Here is a 23,783-nt window from a genome sequence, read left to right on the forward strand (position 1 = left end):
ATGACGAAATAAGATAATATATACATAATATAGAAACTTTTAAATTATTAATACAACGTATATAAAATAATTGATCAATAACATATAAGATGCTTTTGTGCATACAAATAGAATTGTACTTGTCTAGAATGTCTAAATTAAATGTATATTTAAATTATTTAATCTCAATTAACTTAATGGTTAATTAAATTTATACATATAAATATAGGATACATGAAATTTATTGAGAATAGGTATTGATGGGCAGTAGGTACATAATATTATATCTCCACCAATTTTCTAACAAAATAATAAAATTTACATCATTTATATAATATACATCATACACATCAATGCATCATTTATCTTTTATACTTAAAATTAAAATTATAAAGATAAAAACTTTTTTTGGAAAAAAAAATATTTTAAAATTAATTTAAGATATGACAAAAAAGTACACATTAATAATTTAATGTGTACCTACATCATAAATATATAATTCTTTCTGAGCTTTGGACAGAGAAAATACTAAGAAACACAATTAATTTATTTCTAAGTAAAGGAACAAAATTAAGATTTTGTAAACGATTAAGGTAGAAATATATTGATACAATGGATATAAAACATAGTTTTATACTTTACATTTGTTACATTTATATCATACAATATGGCGATTTCGTTATTTCCTTATTTCCTAAAAAATCGCCTTTTTGAAAATATATATATTGTCAACATTGCATTTACAATAACAAATGTTGCAGTAAATGCAATACGCATTTATACAGTCGGAATATATCCGCGTTTATGGCACAATTATATACATATTTATAGAGATTTACACCTTTAATGTACATATTTTTCGATAAATCCGCGCATTAAGATAACATTATAAAATTATAGAACGTAGATAATTTTCCTAATTATTCGTTTACTATAAAAATAATTTTTTTCAATCGATACAAAAACTTATTAAATTCTTTTCTTTTGAAAGTTGTAACATTGAAAAAACAAAGACAAAGCTTTTTAGGAATATTCTAGTCTTTGTTCCCTGAATTATTTTTTCCACATACTTGCTAAATCATTCGTAAAGGCTTAGCTCGATATTGTAATTAAATTATCAGGGTAATCGCTTATATATACACGCTATAATTAATATAGAATGGAGCTGAAGAAGATATACTTGATCTTTTTTTCATTTTTTTGTACGTTGCTCATGAACAAATAAACCGGATCACATCGATATAATAATTTTATACAAACGTGTGCATTTATATCGATGCACCGAAAATAATTTCTTGAAACAAATTTTTTAGTTAATACTTTTTAAGCACATTGTTTTTTACTACAATTTTTTATATTTATCTTAGAAATCTATTTACGTTACGATTAACATATGAAAAAAGACTATTGTGTGTCTTTTACGTAATTAAATGTGTAAAAACGTGTATCAATTTGTAAATGTCTCATAAGAATGCTTCACATTTAAAAAATTGTCGTGGTATTATTGTCGAATTTTTTTTACAATGATTAAGTGAATTAAAGGAGTGCTGTACATTTCATATTAATGACGGTGATGATATTTCTTAGGCAGCTTTGTTTAATTGTATCATAATAATCACATTGGCCACTCGCATTATATTACAATGATATGCAAGACCTTCAAAATTTTAATTATTAATACTCCGAAATAAAGCTGCGTGTACAGATAAATAACGAACAAAGGCCTTTTTGGAGAAATAATTAATTTAACATTAAATTTCTTGGTGCTTATTCATTATACGTCACTTCTAATTGGACTCAGCTCCGGTGGCCTTGATCTTAACTTATGTTGTTGAGGTCATGGTTCTAGTTTCATTTCGTATACAGTTTATTACATTAAAATGGTTCCACATTGGTTTCCAACTTTCCACGTGAAGCGAAGCCCATCCCCCATCGTCTGGTGCTTGCTGTGCGAAATGAGGTCTATCATTGTACAATTCGCGTGGAAAATTGATATATACGAAACCGCGCAATAATAATTTTTCACTGCAAGCATCAGGCGACGTGGGATGGATCTTACTTCACGCGGAATGTTGGAAGCCCATGTGGAATTATTTTATGTTAAGAATAATCGTTGTACTTTCAAGTAGAAGAAAATTGGAAGTGACGACCGTGCGCGTGTAATGAATAAGTACCAATTCTTCATTTTTTTTGATAAGTGGAACAGTTTGTTCAGTGTATAGATGTAACATTTTTAAAACTCTGTATAGGATGTTTTACATGTACAATCTAAGAAAGATAATTATTTAAAAAATATTAATAACAATTAACATAACAATTATTTTACAAAATTCGCCAATGCGCGATAAAAATGATTCATGGATAATAAACTTTGGTTATTCAAGCGATCGACGATTCTGGATAAGACGGTGATCGATAACAGAATGTTAAAATAGCATTGAATGGAAAATCTCAATCCAAGCTTCGTACGAAGGTTGCTAAAGATCTTGTCTTCCATACGCACTATCCAAGTAAATATAGCAATAAATATTTGGTGTTGCTTTCACGTGATTTGATTTTCGGTCAGTCCCATCAGTATACGAGAGCCTATTCGAATGTCAGAACGAGATCGTCTCCTTCCAATCTCATGCCCAGGTTGATTTCAAGACTCTTGATTTTCCCTGCTCGAGGCGCTTGTACAACCATCTCCATCTTCATGGCAGATAGAACGACTAACGGCGCACCTTTTTCCACGGTGTCGCCCACTTTTACCCTGATGTCGATCACTTCGCCAGGCATCGGCGCTCCCAATTGATTGCTGTCACCTTTCGTCGCTTTCGGATGTACATGCAGTTCCTGCATAGCGAATAAGAAAATTAATATTGTATTTTGCATTTCAGATATTTATTTAATCTCTATTTAATTGCAATCTCATTTTAATTAACTTCAATTTTACTTTCAAATAATAATCTTATTTTAATTTCAATGTAACTGTTATTTAACATTTTAATTTCATTTTAATTATAACGTAATTGAAGTATCAACCTAATGGTATAAAGTAATAAAACTGAAACCTATATAAAGCAAAGTTACACTTTGGGCAATTGAGAGTGGGCATCGCGTTTACGTATTATTAATATGTAAACTTATAAGTTATAATTTATTTAGTAATTTACAAAGTTGATATACGGCTCACCGACGGACATTCGGCTCAGTTTTGAGCCATCTTCAGCGTGGTCAGAACATAAAATAAATACAGTTGCATAATATATTAATTTTTTCTGCCATTTTTCAATGGTAAGTTGCTTTGAAATTGGGGAATTAGAAAGCTATTATTTTGCATGTTGGTTATTAATTGACTAAATGATCTCTATCTGCAATGTGATAATCAACAAGGAAATTAAGATACGAATATAAATAAATCAAATTTAACTCACCATATTGTCTAGGATGCGGGAATGTGAATTTTAAGATATTAAGTACGATTAATACAATTGAAAATAGATGTGAAGTCTAGAGGCGGTTATCGAATAATACCGATGTTACAGAGAATAAAGACATCAATACCCGAGGTGAAATGAGTCATTGTAAATACAAGTCAAAAGTAATATAATGTAATAAATAAATAGTATTAGTAAACATCGAAAAACAACAAAACATTGTAATGTGGGCATGTAAATGTACATATGAATGTTCTGTTTTTCAAAAACATTTCGATTAGTTATTTGTGTTTTATAAGATATAAAGGTTTTTAAATAAAATTAATATTAATTAATGAAATACTCAATAAGTTTCACTTATTATTGTTTCTATGTAACTGTATTTTTTAATGTTTTGACCATGCAATGCTGAAGATTGCTTAAAACAGAACCGAAACGTTCGTCATATATTAATTGACTTTTGTAAATTACTAACTTATAAATTTACGCGCCAATATCACGTTGCATTTTTAATTGGCCAAATTGTAATCCCACTTTATTGGTTTCATTATTTTCATATTGGATAAAACTGAAAATCTGCGAGTTTTGCTTACCTTGACAGCCTCTTTATCCTTGATGAACACAGATCTCAGTTGACCGTTCATCTCGAAGAACACTTCGAGTTCCCCATTTTCCGTGAGATCTTCGGCAACCGCCAAGGTTTTGATACTGAGAGTTTTACCCTTCTCAATCGTGACATCGAACTCCTCCCCTACTTTAGGTCCCGTTAGAAAGATTCTGGTCTCGAATTTATCTACCGGGCCAAATTGCTCCCTGAAGTTCAAGTAGTCGTTTGTTACTTTAGGATAAAGTGCGGCCGACATGACGTCCTTTTCGGTGACGTGCGGGTGAGATTCTTTAAGCTCTTTCTTCAGAGCATCAAAGTCGAGTGGTGCCAAACTCGCGCCTGGTCTGCCCTGCACGCGCGGCATGTCCTTGAGAACTTTTGACCTGATCAAAAGTTACGAATGCAAGTTAAATTTAATGAAAGAATTTCTGAGAAATTAACATCCGCATGTACGCATGCAAAATCTTACCTGAGAGGTTCAGGGAATCCTCCGTGAGGTTCGCCAATGGCACCCTGAAGAAACTCGACCACTGATTTAGGGAACGACAATTCCTCGGCCCTATTGAGAACATCATCGGCGGTCAATTTGTTTTGAACCATAAATTGCGCTAAGTCGCCGACAACCTTGGAGCTCGGCGTGACTTTGATAATGTCACCGAGCAAGAGATTGGCTTGCCGGTACGCCTTCTTCACGTCCTCGAAGAACTCGCCCAAACCGAGCGAGTAAGCTTGGAATTGCAGATTCGTGTACTGACCACCGGGAATTTCGTTGAGGTAGACATCCGCATTTCCGGATTTCATCGTTGTCGTGCATTCGAAGGGTGCGTAGAGCGTTCTCGTTTGTTCCCAATAGGCGGAATACTCGGAGACATCAGAAAGATCCAATTTTGTATCAATGTCCGTTCCTATTGTGACATTAATTGAAAATTTTCTCAGTTTCGGCACTAATCAAATTTTAATATAATTCCGATTCTTACTGTTAATAAATTTAATCTGAATAAATTGATGAAAATATTGCAATATAACAGCAATTAAAATAATGAGCGTAATTGAAGCTGCCTATTATCATTCAAATTAAAATAAAAACTGTTTAAGAATTGTCATGTGCAAGTACCAAAGATAAATAAAAATTAATTACTTATGATCGCTCAAAATTAAAAGTTTGTTAAACTATACCGTGAAGAGAAGCGACAATGCCGCCCATAGAAGGCTGACTGGTCATGCCAGACATGCTATCAACGGCAACGTCCACGACGTCAGCCCCGCTCTTCGCACAGGCCAACATAGAGGCTACTCCGGCTCCAGCAGTATCGTGCGTGTGTATATGAAGAGGCACATCCGGATGCTTCTGCCTAATCGCGTCGATCAACATCTCGGCTGCTCTTGGTTTGAGCAATCCAGCCATATCTTTGATCGCCAGGACATGAGTGCCCACTTTGACTAGCTCGTCCGCCAAGTCGGTGTAATACTTCAAATTGTATTTGGTACGATTCGGGTCGCTTACGTCACCCGTGTAGGAAATCGCTGCTTCGACGATACCCCCGGCATTCCCAGCGGCCTCCATACCTGAAGAAAAAAACTCGCGTTCAACGAAGAAATATTTACGAGAAAATTCCAAGTATATACTGAATAGCTTTGTGATTAGAATTAAAATTAATCAAGATTATTTTGCTTTGAGAATGTCACTTTATCAGTTGCGTTATAATTGAGTTATATAGTTATAGGCCGCTTCAAACTTACCAACGATAAGATTTGGCAAGTAATTGAGCGAGTCGAATACTCTGAAGATGTCCATGCCGGTTTTCACAGCCAGTTCGCAGAACTTGAAGACGACGTTATCGGGATAGTTCGTGTAACCGACAGCGTTAGCGCCTCTCAGTAACATTTGGAATGGAATATTAGGGATGGTTTTGCGCATATCTTCCAGCCGTTCCCAAGGGCACTCGTGAAGGAACCTTAAGGCCACGTCAAAGGTCGCGCCGCCCCAATTTTCCAGCGAGTAAAGATTGCTGAATTTGTGAGCGACGAATGGGGAGATCATCAGTAAATCGTGTGATCGTACACGAGTCGCCAAAAGGGACTGATGGGCATCGCGGAACGTGGTGTCCATTAAAAGGAGACCCTTGTGCTGTCTAATAGCCTTGGCGAAAGCTTCCGGACCTTGCTCTTTATAAATATGTCGGAATCCTTTCGGAGGATCCAGAAGTTCTGAAAAGGAGCACAGAAGAGGGTTAGTTTGATACTTTTCTAAAAAGAACGGATTGTTATTTGGCACGTGCTGTTGTTAGTAGGCGTGAAAAATGTTTATGACAAGCGGTGGATTATAAACATCGTTAAAATATAACAGTAAAAAATTAATCATTTATAAAATAATTATGTTTACATGATTATTAATTTAATATTGAATTATATTAATACTGCATGTTTATAAATATTTTTAACATTTTCTCCTTTTGATTTCGTTCAAATAAGTTCAATTTAAAATTTAATTAAATTATTTAACATATGTATAAAATATAAATATCGAAAGTATAAAAATTTTTGTTATATATTATTTTAAGTATATCATATAGCATTATTAAACATATTTTTTTATTCGAAAAATTTATGCTAAGAAAATATTTTACAAGACAAGCGTTTGCAAATTAATATATTGCTACGAGCTAAGTAATAAATTAATATTTCAATATAATGTAGCTATATATATTTATATTATTATTAATGGCAGTATTATTAACAACTTATTTAGTACCGGTGTATTCAATATATTAATTAATTATATGTGTAAATTTAGAAAAACGAAGGAATTAAATTCCAATAAATAAATGTCAGCCAATCTGAAAGAATAATGACAAATTAAAAAATTTTATTTATACACAAAATTTTGTTATACTATACCGGTGTTCAGTTTTTAGCTTCTCAAGCTGCGCAATGCTAAATTTTAAAATAATATAAATAAAGAAAGAAAAGGCAATATATATATATATATAATACTGTGTGTAATCATACCTGGTACGTCGGGATCATTGGTCTCTTCTGCAGCTGCAAGCTTAGCAAAGTCTAAAAAAATTGCCAAACAAAAAATAAAAGCATGCGATAAAGAGAGAAGTGTGTACAAGAGGGAAATTAATATTTAAAGATGTAAGTTACTATATAAAAGTATGACAATATGAGTCTTCTTAACATGATTTCCGGAATTTGTCTCAATTAAATTGGATATATCCCATTCGTAAACGCATAGCGTATACCGATGACTTTAAATATAAATGAGTTTTTGTTGATTATGCGTATAGAATGAAATATTGAATTCTTTACGAATAATGCTAATTGGTAACGAAAAACAGCATGCTTCTTTATTACTTGTTATTAAAGTAATGACGATAAGTAGAGACATATGAAGATGCTTCATGACCCCATTTATGTACGAATTCGCGCAGTGTGCAGTGTGCTTAATGTAGCGCAGTGCAGTAATTACGGAATTTAGACACAAGAACACACCAAAAAGAAAAAAAATAGATTTTTTTTGTAACGGTTAAACCGAGTGTTCCTATATAAACCCAGCAGAGAAGCGGAAACGATTTGTTACTTGTAAGCAAAAAGGATGTTTACTTATTTTTTCCGTAAATATATTTTAATATATCATGTAATATCACACACATGATTTAATACTGCTTGCTTTCATTAAAGCACTAATAATTTTTAATTGATTAAAATTTAATGAAAAATGATATAATTTTTTAATATGTAAAGTCGAGTATATATATATATATTTGTATATTTATAACGGTTATTAAATCAAAGAAAAGTCTCATCATGTAAGAAAACACAATAAAAATTACTATAGATATAGATTTAAATTATCTTTTGAGTCATTTGTTAATAATTCTTAAAAATTAAAAAAAATCTTCAAAAATTTTAATAATACATAAACATTTACAGGATTAATTTGCAGCAACCTTCATGTAAACGTTAATCAATCCGAGCAGAGAATTAGTAGACATCCTGTTTACATAAAAAAATAAAATAGAAAAAAATACGATCCCTGGTTTGCTGATCCACGCATGAAAGCACATCCTCCGTACGCCTCTGCTCTATAATTATGGCTAGAGTAATTTTGCCACCTAATGTGGACATTATCTAATTTAACGCTTAATGTCGAAATTTAATAGGACTGGGATTTGGCTATCGAACTTTTCTATGGTTGTAGTTTAAAGTATGTCACCCCCGATTATCGCCATCCTATTCGTTGGTAATCGATCATGTACCTAGAGCAATCTGCGGTATGTGCGGTTTGATGTCCGCTGGCTTCAGTTGAGTAGCCAGTGGCGTGCTCGGACCGTTCACCAGGACGGTACCGATGTAATTGAGCAATTTCTGAGCTCGATTCTGGCTCGGCTGAAACTGAAAGAGCTGAGGATTTTCGTCGATGAAGTATGTGTCGACAATACCGTTGAGGAACTTTTGATTCTCCAGGACGTTTAGTAGAAAAGGTATATTCGTCTTTACTCCACGCACGCGGAATTCGCGGAGGGCTCGATTCATCTTGGCGCAGGATGATTGAAGATCGCCGGCGTGGGCGATTACCTGAGAAAGAGAGAATATTATTTTTCAAGTATAGATAATGTGATAAGTATGTTGAGGTTTCTTTGCGATCGGGATTGTCTCTATGTCGGAATAATTTAAATCTCTACAAAATAATAGAAATTGATTGAATTATATTAGATAATATTAAAAAATTGAAAAAATATTGTTAAAATAGAAATTAAATATTTAATGCTGATTTTTTGTCAGAATCGTTTGGTTTTTTTTTAAGGAAACGTGCAACAATATACTTTGTTTTTTAGCATTTTTTTTCTTTAACATCATCAATAATCTTATGAAAGAAATATTGTATTATTTATAAAAAATTAACTTTAACGGTGCGACAATGACATAACGTTCAGCAAAATATCATGGGAGCTTTGTCGTGAAATCCGCAACGATCATTTACGTAGCCAATTGTCACTCGTAATCAGGCGGATTATTGTCGATTTTCCATCAGCGGAGTTGAAAAATGAATATAGTGTGCGTAATATGTAGTGATTTACTGGTACCATCCGACGAGGTTTTCTACACACCGTGTGGACATATTTTTCACATTTTAAAGTTTTTTTTATAATTTTTCACATTTTAAAGTTTTTTTATAATTTTTGAAAATGTTTTATGTTGCTTGCACATGAATGTGTTTAGCTTGATCTGTGGAATATTCCATACTATACTATTCCATACATACAATATAAATACTATGAAGAAAACTAGGCGGCAGTGTGGTCTAGTGGTAGAGCGCCAGACTCGTAATCTGAGGAACCAGGTTCGAGTCCACTAGAGCCATGGAATGTTTTTCCAAAAGCTGCGCCCCTCCGTGCAAGATTGAGGCTCTTGTGCGGAGAAAACTGGGCTCCGTCTTTCGGAAAGAGACGTTAAGCCGTTGGTCCAAAGGGTTAAAGTGAGAGGAGAAGGATAGTAAAAAAAAAAATTGTCCGCATCTGAACGTTGCTTTTCGTAAAACTTGATCTTAGATCATTACATGTGAACTGGGAATCGGATTAAAAAATTTATCGTATCTATAAGTCCAACGTTATATTTATATCTATAGACATCTAAGATCAAAGGGTTAAAGTGAGAGGAGAAGGATATTAAAAAAAAAAATATTCCACTTCTGAACGTTGCCTTTCGTACAATTTGATCTTAGATGTCTATTGATATAAATATAACGTTGGACTTATAGATACGATAAATTTTTTAATCCGATTCCCAGTTCACATGTAATGATCTAAGATCAAGTTTTACGAAAAGCAACGTTCAGATGCGGACAATTTTTTTTTTTACTATCCTTCTCCTCTCACTTTAACCCTTTGGACCAACGGCTTAACGTCTCTTTCCGAAAGACGGAGCCCAGTTTTCTCCGCACAAGGGCCTCAATCTTGCACGGAGGGGCGCAGCTTTCGGAAAAACATTCCATGGCTCTAGTGGACTCGAACCTGGTTCTTCAGATTACGAGTTTGGCGCTCTACCACTAGACCACACTGCCGCCCTTGTGTTATTTATATTAAAGTACCAGATATAAACATACAACAATGATACTATTTTGTATTTCTTACCTTAACAAGAAGCGAATCGTAATACGGCGAGATTATAGCACCGGCGAATGCGGAAGCGCCGTCCAATCGGATGCCCATACCTTCACCGGAACGGAAAACTTCTATTCTTCCAGTGTCCGGCTGGAAGCTCTTAGCCGGATCTTCCGTGGTTACACGGCATTGAATCGCGAATCCTCGAGGTACGATTTTTTCTTGCGTCATGCCGAGCTCCGGTAGTGTTATGCCCTCGGCGATTCGAATTTGGGATTGCACGAGGTCGATTCTGAAAGAACGAAGCGGCGTGTAACAATTGACGCTTGCGTAAAGTATATGCGTGTAGTTAATGTTACAATTATATTAAATTATTGAAAAAAGAAGAGAGAAAATGACGAAGAAATGTGAAAAGATATTTATCTTTTTTTTTTACGTTTATTTCATTACCCTGTTATTTCCTCGGTTACTGTGTGCTCCACTTGTAATCTGGCGTTGACTTCAATAAAATAGAAATTTCCAGATTGATCAACCAAGAATTCCACAGTACCGGCATTCGAATAACCAACGTGTTTTGCCAATTTGACGGCGTATTCAGTCATTTTCTCACGAACCGTGGCCGACAATACGGGAGCTGGCGCAATCTCGATAACCTGCGTATTTTATAAAGGTTTTATAAAATTGGTTAGAATGACACTCGAGTTTTTCATATTCTATCCATAATGTAGAAGCGCAACAAGCCCGTTTGCACCACATTTTACGATGTCGAGCTATTATTAATTTGAAAACTATTACGTAAATCTGCGGACTATAATCATGAATCTCGTGTGGTTGCGTCATCGTCCTTGTCCTTGTTTCGGACAAGATGAACGAACGCGTCCGCGGTGAATGTACTTATACCTTTCGTATTCAGGCATCCTTGAGAAATCCTTGAGGAAAAACTGGACGAATTCTAATTTGTTTACAGAATTGGAGAGAAAATTGCTAACTCAAAGCTTTTATATTATGTTAGCTTATAGCAACAATATTTTTATCTTATACATATTTTTCATGATATCGACGTATCTTCTGTATTTAATCTCTAAGAATTTTACATCAGTTATCTTCGTCCCGATATTACAAAGGTGTTAATAAAATTAACTTATACAAGCGCTACTAATTTTGATCGTCAATCGGATGATATCTTCTTGAAAATCATTATTTATATTATCAAATCGTTTATTTGTAGTTTTTAGAAACTAATTATGAATTTGCAAAAACATATAATGTTTCTTAAAATGTTGCTGAGAATATTACATTCAATAATCAATATTGGAATAATATTTTTAACTTAATTGTTGCGTGCACTAAATTAAAATTAACCAGGATACTGACCTTTTGATGACGACGCTGCACAGAACAGTCGCGTTCATATAGATGCACGACATTGCCAGCGTGGTCCCCAAGTAATTGAACTTCAATATGACGTGGTCTCTCAATGAATTTCTCGATAAACATCGCGCCATTTCCGAAAGCAGCCGCGGCTTCCGAAGATGCACGATCGAACATCTCACCGACCTCTTCCATTTGTCTTACGACTCTCATACCTGTTTTTAATGATAAAATTTCTTAATAATGTCACATTTTGATACACATATAATTAATTTAAAAAAATTGACAGGATATTCTATAAGACTTAGATCCATTTCTTAAATTTTAATAAGATTGAAATGTTTCTTATCTTTAATATTATATTGTATTTATTATTCTACTAATTAATGTTGATGCGCATTATATAATGTCTTATTATGTCAAAATAATTAATGAATGTAGTGTGTGAGCCCTTTTCTCTTCTGTCAAAAATATAGTAATGAATATATGCGTAATTAATATCTACTGTATTGATTTAATGGATGGCATGAAGAAAATATTTTTCTGATATATGAGCAAACAAAATAAAATTAAAATAATTAGTCGATAAAATAATTGATGGATTGTTTTGGTGATATATATACCTGCATTAATATTATTAGAGAAATGTTACTTTAACAAAAGAAATAATTTTTAATTATATTAGAAAGACATAGTATTTTTAAATTATTATTGGCTACATAGTATTATAATTTCTAAAAATACCATTCTATATATTTTACATAACGTACTTAAACACCCATCATTATGTCATTTATGTCATGCGCAAATCGTTATTGTCTAACAGGTATGCAAGTCGTTTCGCGATATTATCGCCGAGTAACTGGTCGTAAATGTAGTTCGTGTGCAAATAATTTTTGCATTGTTTGATAACGAATAGACGCGTTTAATGCGCGTAGAACGTTATTCAGCGGAAAAGACACATTCTTTGTCCATATGATTCATATTTACGATCTTTTATGGCTATAGCCGATTATGTTGTTTCACGGTAAATTTACTTTTATTTTCCACGGAAATTTTAGTATTGTATACGTATGAATAACGTGTATGCAATAATATAACACCAGTAAATTCGATAATGCCAAAATATCGAATTATTTTCACAATAAAGAAGGAAATCTTAAAACATTCTTTAGCAACGAAAGATTATAAATCTATCGCTCCTGTTTTAATATCCAAAGTTTAATACAAGATTTTATTTTTTTATTAGTTTATTTAAGACTTAATAGGTAGTTTTGGAAAGTTATAAATATTTCTTTTATATTTAGGTAAACTGAAATACTGTGACTGTTAGTACTTGACGTTTTAGTAGTTACGTCTTAGTCATACCTCGTCCTCCACCTCCGTATGCTGCCTTGAAGATAACCGGAAGACCGTGCTTCTTACAGAACTCTATTGCCTCGTCAGAACTTGTTACCGGTCCATCTGTTCCCGGAACGATGGGTACTCCAGCTTCAATCGCGGCTTGTCTAGCAGCTACCTATCGATTAAATATTACACTGTATTTGTTGTATCTTGATTCTAGAATTTTTGAAGAATTGTATAACTAAAATAAATCAAAATTTAAGATTTCTAGCAGGATGTTGATTCGAGCACACCCACAAATTTTGTTGTTTTATTGAACAAAATCCTTTACTTCAACCGAACTGGCAGTCTTGGGAAGTGCTTTATTTAAAAGCACAACGCGTTTCAACCGAGATTTTGGTCCTTATCAAGTAAACGCTTGAAAAACACTTTATTGTACACAGTGTGGTAGCAATGAGTCTATTATACGAACTAAACAACAAAAAGAGTATAATAAGTAGTTTACGAACTAAAGTATAATACGGAAAGGGTATGATAAAAAGAATTATAATAAAGGAGCAAAGAGAGCACCGCTTACATGTTTTGTATGTCGAATGGTAATAAACTCGTAAACGAATGGTAATGACTCTGCAATCGTTTATTACCATTCGACATACAAAACATGTAAGCGGTGCTCTCTTTGCTCCTTTATTATAATTCTTTTTATCATACCCTTTCCGTATTATACTTTAGTTAGTAAACTACTTATTATACTATACTCTTTTTGTCGTTTAGTTCGTAGACTCATTGCTGCCACACTGTGTACAATATGAAGTGTTTTGCAAGCGTTTAAATGTAATGCACGCACTTGATAAGGACCGGAATCTCGGTTGAAACGCGTTGCGTGCTTTTAAGTAAAGACTGCCAGTTTCGGTTGAAGTAAGGATTTTGTTTTCAATTTATTACTCACTTCACTGGCGAAGAAAAGTATCTTATTTGTTGTTTTTATTTTTACGCTTAAAAATCTTATATCCGAAGCAAAACATTTGGAATACACTAATTGGAACAAGCAGTTTGTCGCCGTTTATTATTATAAATTTTAATATATATTGAATATAAATAACGCGTTAAATGTTCTTAAATATGATATACGTGTCAATAATAATTTACTTTGTCTCCCATTTGTTGGACGACTTTAGGACTAGGCCCGATAAATCTGATGCCAGCATTAGTAACCGCTTGAGCAAAGTCTGCTCTCTCGGAAAGGAATCCGTAACCAGGATGTATGGCGTCGACGTTGTTTTCTTTGGCTACTTGGATAATTTCAGAAATATTGAGGTAAGCTTGAACGGGTGGTAGTCCTTTGCCTACTAAATAGCCCTCATCTGCTTTCTGACGGTGCATCTGCATTTTATCCTGCTCCGAATAAATTGCCACGGAGCGAATGCCAAGTTCCGTACAAGCACGAAACACACGAATAGCAATTTCTCCTGAAATATTATGTCTGCGTATTAAGATTTTATACAAAATCGATAAGAAATCGATGTAACTTGAAATCGGGCGTTATATGCTTTATGTAATTTTACGTCAGTTTTACATTAATCGCATCTTAATTCGAAGCTGTCTAATATATTTAATATTGAAAATTAAGAAAATAAAAAAATGCTTTAATCAAACTTTTGTTAAGGAAAATTGATTTTAATTTGATAAACTTATTATCAAAATTTTTTATATGGACATTAATATTTTTCAAATCAATATTTTTTATATTTTAAAAAATATTAATGTCCATATAAAAATTTAAAATAATTTTGAAACATATGCCATTTTTTATTAGTCTTGTAATATTTTTAGAATGATAATGTAAATGCAGATAATATATGTGTATCTCTGAATTCATTGAGATGTATTACGTGAGTAAATTATGGCACACGGTTTAATTAAACGGAGTGCTTAAGATGTACTCGATTTCTCGGTTCTATATCAAGAACAACGCATTTTGATTAATCACGCAACCTTGTCCTACAAAAATGAACAAGTCACTGATAACGTTCATTAACTCATCAATTCGACGTCGATATATCGTACCCAGTGAAAGCAATGATGATTGCTTTCAATGAAAGTAGCAATTATTTCAAATGTGTGCTAATTCTTTTTTCAGTGTTATTAACAAATTTGTATGTATGTACATAGAAATTAAAAGTAACTACAATATACCATAGGGGAATACAATAAATAAAGAGGAGACTCAAATTTTGCATAATTCAATTTCAATTAAGTGTTTGTAACCTATTAAAATACTAAGTGATAAAATTAATAATTGCAAACTGCCGTTATTAATCGTATTAATGAGTTCGCGGTATTTAAAATTAGATTTGTATTAATAATGCATGTAATGTATCGTATTGTCTTATCTGTTTTTTTACGCAAGATAAGTTTCTTCTTGCAATCTTTTGAAATCCGTTTATAGAAGTCACTAGTCAAATATTGATTGCAATATAACAAAATTTGATATTTGGAGAGATTAAGATACGGTTTGTAATAGCGATGAAGTTATGAAAAAAATTATTTTGTAATTAACATTTATTAGATATACGGAATATTTTGTTACGGGAAAAGACAACACAGTAAATGTACATTAAAATGTTGAAAAATTTTGTCCTTTTTAATCTAGTATTTAAAATATTCTTTATTTTAATAAAATATAATTATGATAATATTATAATGTAATGATACCATATATTTTTTGAAACATATCGAAAATTGCAAAAGAGAAGCTTATACTATAACTTAACAAATTCTGTAAAATTGACTTTTTACAATGTCTTTTTAAATACCGATGTTTTTAAAGAAAATTTCGCGTTTATAGTGTCGCTTTACCAAAAATGAATGACAATTTGCTCACCTCGATTGGCGACGAGGACACTTCTGATTGGTCTGTATTCTACATTCGTGCCGAAGCCTTTCGTGGCGATCTTCCATATTTGTAACACAGTTTTATGTTTGTTCAACGCTCGATGAGCACGTATGGAATGCATTTTGCCAGTTGTCACGTACTTTTATTAAATTTCACAATATATATTATCACTCTTTTTATCTCTATTCTAAATCGCGTATAAGAAACTAAACAGACTTCTACACTTTATCTTCACAAAATGAATTAATTCCTTATCGAGCTTAGGCCGATTTAATTATTTTGTGTGTCGTCAAAGAGTGTTTGCTCGTCGACGAGTTTTAAAGCTATTTCTTTCTCCCGCTGTCTCGGTCTTCGTTCGAACTCCAAATGATCGTGTGATCGCGATAACGATGTCCTCGAGAGTTTTCGTTAGACGCAGCATCCAGTTTCTCGGAACGTTCTTTCTACGGCATGATAATTTTTATCACAAATTCAAACGTCCCTTTTCTCGTTTGTTTCTCTATAAGCTCTATCTATCTAATAGTAAGTGCTATATCTTCCCTGAGAACTTTCGGCAAGTATTTCTAGTATTTCTGAAACAGACAAATTACATTCTCTTTTTTAGTACAATCGTAATTATTATAATATTATAACTAAGATTAATTTATAATTTTCATCTCGCGTATTATTCGATTTTTATTAAATTGCATTCTTGTCATTATTTTTTCTCTGTGTGCTGTACACATTATATTTGAAATAAATGTTTCTTTGCATATGCAAAGGGCAGCAAATTGTGGATTTTGCATAAGATTAACTTTACCTTGTATTTGTTTACAGAATTTAAAAATTCATTATTATATTTCATTATTATACCTATATTAGAAGCGGCAAAAATTAATTATTATGCCTAAAGTAAAGATTTGGATTTGTCTCGATGCTTTATTTTAAATGATGATTATTGCAGATAATAAATTAACAAAAGCGCCGAGTTAAAAATAAATTTTTTTTACAATAAAAGGAATCTGTCTTTTTGTCATTTTTTGACGTATTGAAATATCAAGTCAAATTTTTCGTTACCAAAGGAGCGAGATCAAAATATAAAAAATTAACGAGCGATTAAGTTCGTGAAAGATCAAATTGTATCGTAACACTTATTGAAGTTTATCCGCAAATTGACTCATTGACGCATCGCGTGACTGACATTGAGCATGAGGTTGGCAAATTGCAAACGCATCTGAATAGAACGTTAACATTCAACTACGCATGATACAGCATATAATATTTGTTGACTTCTGTTTTTGGCGTGCCAACCAACTGTGTCGGAGTCACGTGCATTATTTGCATTACTTGTATCGAAAACACGTAACGTAGAGACATTCTTGTGGAAATTTTGGACTTCGCATCAAGCGAATAATATATGATTATCGATTGCATATCACGAATACAATATCATAAATAAATTGTTGATGCGCGCATTAAGGAACAATAAGAATGATGATATTTTTTTATACACATCACATTTTATACACAGATTATATGTGTATAACGTAAACATTTAATTTTTTTATACACATTCAGGGTGTTTAGATAATACTACATTGGTTTACGATGGCGATGATTATGTGCACTCTGCAGCATGATTGATGGTCAATGACCATTCAATAAGTCATCAATTTAATACCAGTAAATCGCACCAATAACGTTATATTATATCGTTTCGTAGCTTTGACGTAGAAACATCCGTTTAAATCTCTTTTTTATAAATAAAAAAATATTTTTATGAGTCAGTTATCACAGATAGATTTTACTTCTAGTGACGCAGAACGTCTTAATACATATACCAATGTCAATTAAAGATCGCAATGCGATAAATTGATCAAATAGATCATGAAAGTATTATGAAAATTGATGTGCAATTTTTATTAATCTGTCACTGATTCTCGCTTATATTATCGTTTACGTGTATCGCGTTTATGTACTTCTTATCTTAGAAGATATAAATTGCGTTGTAACTGGAAATCAGCAAAGTAAATCGTTTCATGAATAAATTCTATCGTTTATTAAACTTCATGATAGTGGAAATGCGAAACAGCGAAGTGATTTAAGATTGACTTAATATTAATTTATAGCGTGTAAAAAATTGATGATTTCAGAATTATTAAGAATTAAAAGAATTATTTAGATTAAAATATGTTTTAGCATTTTTTATTAAATATAAGTTTACAACTAACTATAAAATTTCTATTTATGTTTTTAATAGTACATATATTTGCCTGAAAGTTTTATTTAATCAAATATTTAGATAATCTCTTATTTAGTTAATTATTTTTTCTATTTAATATGTATAGTAATATTTTATGCAAGTTTATCAGACAAATATGTTTTAATTACATATTATTAGTTAAATATATCTGAATATATTGAAGATACATACATGTTTATATCTTTCAATATAGATTCAGAAATATAAACTCATATTGAATATATTGAACATAAACTTACAACAGCTTTGGTAAATACATAGTAATTTTATTCATACATCAATATTATTTGTTATGAAACGGTATGAACATGGAATTTATTTCCTTCTTCTTTAGACATCGGTGATTCATATCGTCTCGAGTCTGTTACATGTATACTTGACATACACGATAACGACAGAAAATGGCGCGTCTTATAACATCGAGAATTGCCGGAAAATCACTTGTCGTGTCGGTAACACATACCTTTGCATATCGATCAATGGAAACTGTTCGTAATTATCATTCGTAATTATGGGCCACGTATTAGCCGTAAGCGGATGTTGATCGAATCTATGCGCAATTGAAATTATTTTGATGTCTTATCTGCCATCCTGAATGAAAAGGACTTCCGATTTGATGATAAATATATAATTGTCATTGCGATAACTAAATATGCTCGGGAAATTCCGATCTGTATTACATAATGGCAGCAAGTTAATGCGATGTGTACGTATATATTTCAGTAATACAATATACAATATTTCAGTAACACGCTAAAAAATCGTGATTTGTATAACAAATTCTCTTAAATTACATGATGATAAACTAATTACTTATAATAGATAGTAAAGTGCTGATAATGTTATTATTATTTTTATTATAAAAGCTATGCAGTCATAATTTTGCTTTATTGAATTATATGTGTATATATTGTTTATGTATATAATTCATCGCACACTATGCTCTGTTCTATGTATAATATATCTTAATTTTAAATTCTTGTGTAAAATATATTTACCTGGAAAATAATGTGGTATACATTATTCGCGTATGTTGCAATAATCAATGTACTAATTGCGGATGAAACCGAAATGTGAACGAAACGGATGAATTTCCTGGATTGGGTCTCGTATTTACGATGTGTTTTTACTAAGTTACTTACGGATGATATAGTCGTCGAACGAATAGGACTTTCGACCGAAGAGAACCGACAGATTATTCCTTCGACAGATTTTCGCAAGACCTTTGTCCCGAATACAGTCCCGATCGACCTCGAAATCTTCGATTGGCGTAAATGAATTGCCTCGTCTGGCGTGTCGATTACGAAACGAGACATTCATAGCATTAATCGCGTGAACTATTCACCTTTCGTTCGCATAACACGCGTCGTTGTCCTGGTTCTCTTACTTTTTTTTTCTGGTACGCGTGATGTAAAGAGAACTTGACGCGATTCATTTTGAAAATGTAACTGATATCCGTGTGCAGACTTCGTGCACTTGCGTACATTACATTACAAGAAATTATAATTATAATTATTGATTTAGCGAGAAGTAAGATAAGATAAAGAAAGATAAAACATAATACGATTAGCACGCATGATAAGAGAGTAAAAAATTTGAATACGTTATATTTACAGTATATATTTAATACAGTATATATTTAATTTTTAATAACAATAATAACAGGTGCATTTGCCGAAAAAAAGAATATTTAAAAATGCAATAAAAATTGAAATAAAAAATAATTTATCATAAAAAAATTGTAGGATTTGAATATTAATTATTTAGGAAATATCTAATAAAGTAATATTTTGTGATATAACGTGTTTCTGTGCGTTGATCTTTTTAACTTTTATAACGTTATCTATAAATGTTATCAACATTTTAAAACAAATATATTTTCAGAGCATTTTGCTTCGTCACCATCATCATAGTTGATTCACGAATAGAATCTTCTCGTATAGGCTACAATTGACATAAATCATATTTCACATCCGTAGTAATGATTGTTGTGGTTACAATTCGCATGAAGACGACCTTGCGACTTAATTAACTTCTCTGTTTTGAATTCTAAACAGTTTCTAATACCAGAAGATAGATGTTTTACATCGCTTATTATCGGTTATTATTTAAATTTACAATCAGTATGTAAATCAGCATATAAAGAAATTAATTGCTATATTTCGTGATGACAGAAGCCTTAGAATTGCCTGATATATCTGTTTTCTACCTGCAATATAATTATAGGATGGTGATTCAATCAGAGAACTGATAGCTGGCTTCATTTTCACCAATCATCCTTTTAAGGTTTGGGTACGAGGCTATAATTGAGTAGAGTTTCTATGTGAGAATGTTTTATACTTTCACTCTTATCGATTTTATCAGGTTTTTATTTATTACTGCGATACACATATACAAGTTTAAATTGCAACACCCAGATAATTAATTCGATAATTATTAATTTATTCAGGCGAAACGGATCAGTTTATCAATAATTATCCAACGCGTCCGTTATATACTGCATACCACATTATTGAAGGACATTCACTTGTTAATGGGATATGTAAATGCACATGTAGTTACACTGTAGAATACTTTCGATCCGTCATTTCGTGTCATTATGTTTTCAAAAACAGCTGATCCACTATCTATATACATGGAATCCAGCACACACACACACACACATAAGTCTGATATTTTTATATAATGAATCAGAATTTGCGTGGAAAAGAAATATTATAATCAATATAATTATAGTGGACGAGAATAGAACAAATAAAAATAGAATATGCTACAGAAGGAGTTCATACTAAAGTTCATTGGCATCATTTGTTGGCAACTCTTAGAAAAACGATTATAATAAGACTCGGTCAATCTATATTGATTCCACACAATGAGAACCTCGCCCACATAGAATCTGTGTAAAAGCTAATCTGTCATCTTTTCATCTATAAGTAGGATTATCCTGAAAAATATTATCGAAGATATGAATTACCGAAGATCTATTTTTACTTTCTCAAGTAATAAGTATAAATAAAAGTATATGAAAGTTAAAAGATATATTGATGAATAAAAAGTGATTTAAAAATAAAAGTAGTAAAAAATATCAAAAAGGAGAAAGAGTTGCTAGAGGATGAAATAGAAAAATATCGAATGGCTCGCATATACGGAACGTGAGGTGCACGTGCTGTCTGCAGTTTCCACGATGCGTCAGTCGTGCGTACGCGAATGAACGTAATACATTGCAATGAAGGCTATCTTGTCAGATGAATTGATAGTCTGCCTTGATTATCTAATTCATTCATCACAACCATTAAAAAAACGGAAAATACTGATTAATTCCACATCTTGTCTAGTCTGCTACATTTAAATATTTTATTCCTTATACGTGACTCACGAGTAAAGAAATTTTTAACTGTAGTCTATGGGGTTAAACAAATCAGTTTTTAAAAAGAAAGTTTTTTAAAATATCTTGAAATTATTAACGTAACAATTATAATTAAAATTATAATTAAAAATTAGTTTATGGAAAAGTATATCAATTCTTGTTTTTAAAGAGTTTTCTCCAAAGTCAGCATTTATATTCCACATTAAATATTAAATGCTATAATTTAATTTTCGATTTTATTTGAATCACACACCGTTATCACACGCTAATCGGGCATATTTAGCGTCAGAATTGTGAGTCAACATATTCTGTACGTATACATGTATATACGTAGTTTTGAGAAAAACATTAAATACAAAAAAACTATCGCCACATTTATTTTTTTTACAAATATTATTTTTTTATAAAATGTAAAGTATAAGTTTTTCATAATATGTATTTGTTATAAATTTTTAATATATGTTTTAATTCGCGTATGACGGGGGTGATTATATCGCTGCTTTCTCTCTTTTATGTAAGTTTTGACTGAGTTCATGTCAGTGAACAATTTATTTCACTTTTATCGTAAAAGAAAAACCTATTATGTATGGATGGAAACAATTTATGCAAATTATTGGTCTGACTACTACGTATTATCAAGCGATTTGTTTTCGTCTCAACGTTTGAATATCCTTCAAGGATGATACGGATGATATATCTCGATCGCTCGGGAAATATTCAAATTTGAATTCCTATCTTTCCTGATGATACAACAGTATCTTTGCTCTCGGCGATAAGAATGCCATTTCTTTGAGATATCGAAGAGTGTGACCTTTGGCCCTGCATTAACACGCCACTATGACTGTAAAGATTTGCCGTTATCCACTAATGTGCATCAGTTCTTATGACTTTGTTCAAATTATTAACACTTGCGCAAATACTTGAGTGACATAACTCCCAGTAACGTAATGCTTAAGAGATTTTTATCGTGGAAAGAATTGTTTGCTACTATACTCAATTCTCTCAAGTTAAAGTTTTTATATCGATTATTTATCATTTCTTGCATACATAATATTTATTATATTTTCAAATATACGCCCATAAAAATTAGAGTAAATTATTCACGAAAAAAAATACAATCAGTGAACTACGAAACGTATCAAAATATATGCACCTCTGTAGATTGAAATGAGACACGATCCGATGAAGAATATACTATAATTGAAATTTTCTCCTTGAAATGCAAAGCTTTTAGATTAATATTCAATTTATATAAAATTTTGTAATAGATATTCAGATAAAACAATAAAATATTAATTCTTTCTCAGAATTTCTAAATTCTCTTCAACCCGAATAGCTCTTATCGATTTGATGAAATATGGAATGTATCCCAAAATGTATTCTAATTGATTCTCATTCATTAATTCCAATTGAGTCTGAATTATAATATCATTACAATTACAAATTAGAAATACTACAACAGAAATTATGTAAGCGGCCAGTCCAAGACTGAACAGGTTTTATCATTATGTATTCTTTATGCACGCAATGTCAGTGAAATATTTACAAAATGAAAAAGCTGTCGCGTGTAATTGGAGAAGAAAATTCATTTTCCTCTTTGCCTCATTGCGAAATCGTCAACGTCACACTTATCCACATATTACGACACACCGTTCACCGCTCGACGCACTCGGAGCTCTGAGTGAGCTTGTACTCCAATTTTGGTGAATCACTACCGAACACGAGTCTATCGGGTATCAATAACGTGCGTCACTAGAGGTGAACGTGCAGCCGATCCTGTCGACTTCAGTCAGCAATTCGTATACTTACTGTGTCGCTCACCGAGAACGAGGTGTATAGCCCAGACTCCGTCCGGCTGAAGTCTAAGCCGCACTGAACGATCTCTCTGGCACACGCGCTCGACGTCCACGGAAATAGAGGCGATTGGCAGTCGAACCTGCGCCTTGCGCAGTGTCACAGTGTTTAACTGAACGGTTGAGTGTGCTGCTGCCATCTCCTGGTGATAATGCTTGTCAAAGCTTTCCTGATTGTTTTTTTTTCTTAATTATCAATTAACGTTAGATATTTTTCTTTTTTATATCTTTCTTCCCTTGTGTTTTTAAAATGCAGACATATGTCTGCGCTCTGAGGAACAGAAAGAAGAAAAATTCTAACAATAAATAGAAAGCATAGACAGACTCTGCTATAGCTTGATTGGGGGATGAAAATACAAAAATAAGGAGATGCAATTATTATTGATCAAAACATCGATGTTTCGTTTTTTTTTGTAGTAATTTAATTATCCCGTTTTATAATGTACTTATATATTCAGTTCTGTGGATATCTGTAGATTAATGGTGTAAATTTCAATTGAGTATACTTCAGAATCATTGAGCGAACTACCTTACAAACAAGATTGTAAAATAGTTGCGCAATTTTTGATAAATTGCGTAAATTGTTTACTTTTTT

General features: G+C 32.2%; 1 protein-coding gene across 3 annotated transcripts; it reads right to left on the reverse strand.

Annotated features, from left to right (window-relative positions):
* Positions 1–205: 205 nt before the first annotated feature.
* Positions 206–23,301, reverse strand: Pcb (Pyruvate carboxylase). 3 transcript variants are annotated; one of them, XM_071783970.1, is made up of 14 exons: positions 23,145–23,301; positions 15,715–16,298; positions 13,980–14,299; positions 12,855–13,005; positions 11,490–11,701; positions 10,566–10,768; positions 10,146–10,407; positions 8,271–8,589; positions 7,015–7,065; positions 5,746–6,213; positions 5,182–5,571; positions 4,475–4,910; positions 3,992–4,388; positions 206–2,814 (listed from the first exon to the last, which is right to left on the reverse strand). In XM_071783970.1, the coding sequence occupies exons 2-14, from the start codon at positions 15,845–15,847 to the stop codon at positions 2,566–2,568; spliced, it is 3,591 nt and encodes a 1,196-aa protein (XP_071640071.1). In that variant the 5' UTR covers positions 15,848–16,298; positions 23,145–23,301; the 3' UTR covers positions 206–2,565. The 3 variants fall into 3 exon arrangements, with proteins under 3 accessions (XP_071640071.1, XP_071640072.1, XP_071640073.1); XM_071783971.1 differs by lacking the exon at positions 23,145–23,301 and adding an exon at positions 19,111–19,129; XM_071783972.1 differs by lacking the exon at positions 7,015–7,065.
* Between the last annotated feature and the right edge of the window lie 482 nt (positions 23,302–23,783).

Source organism: Temnothorax longispinosus, chromosome 7 (genome assembly GCF_030848805.1).
Source record: "Temnothorax longispinosus isolate EJ_2023e chromosome 7, Tlon_JGU_v1, whole genome shotgun sequence".
NCBI lineage: Eukaryota > Metazoa > Arthropoda > Insecta > Hymenoptera > Formicidae > Temnothorax > Temnothorax longispinosus.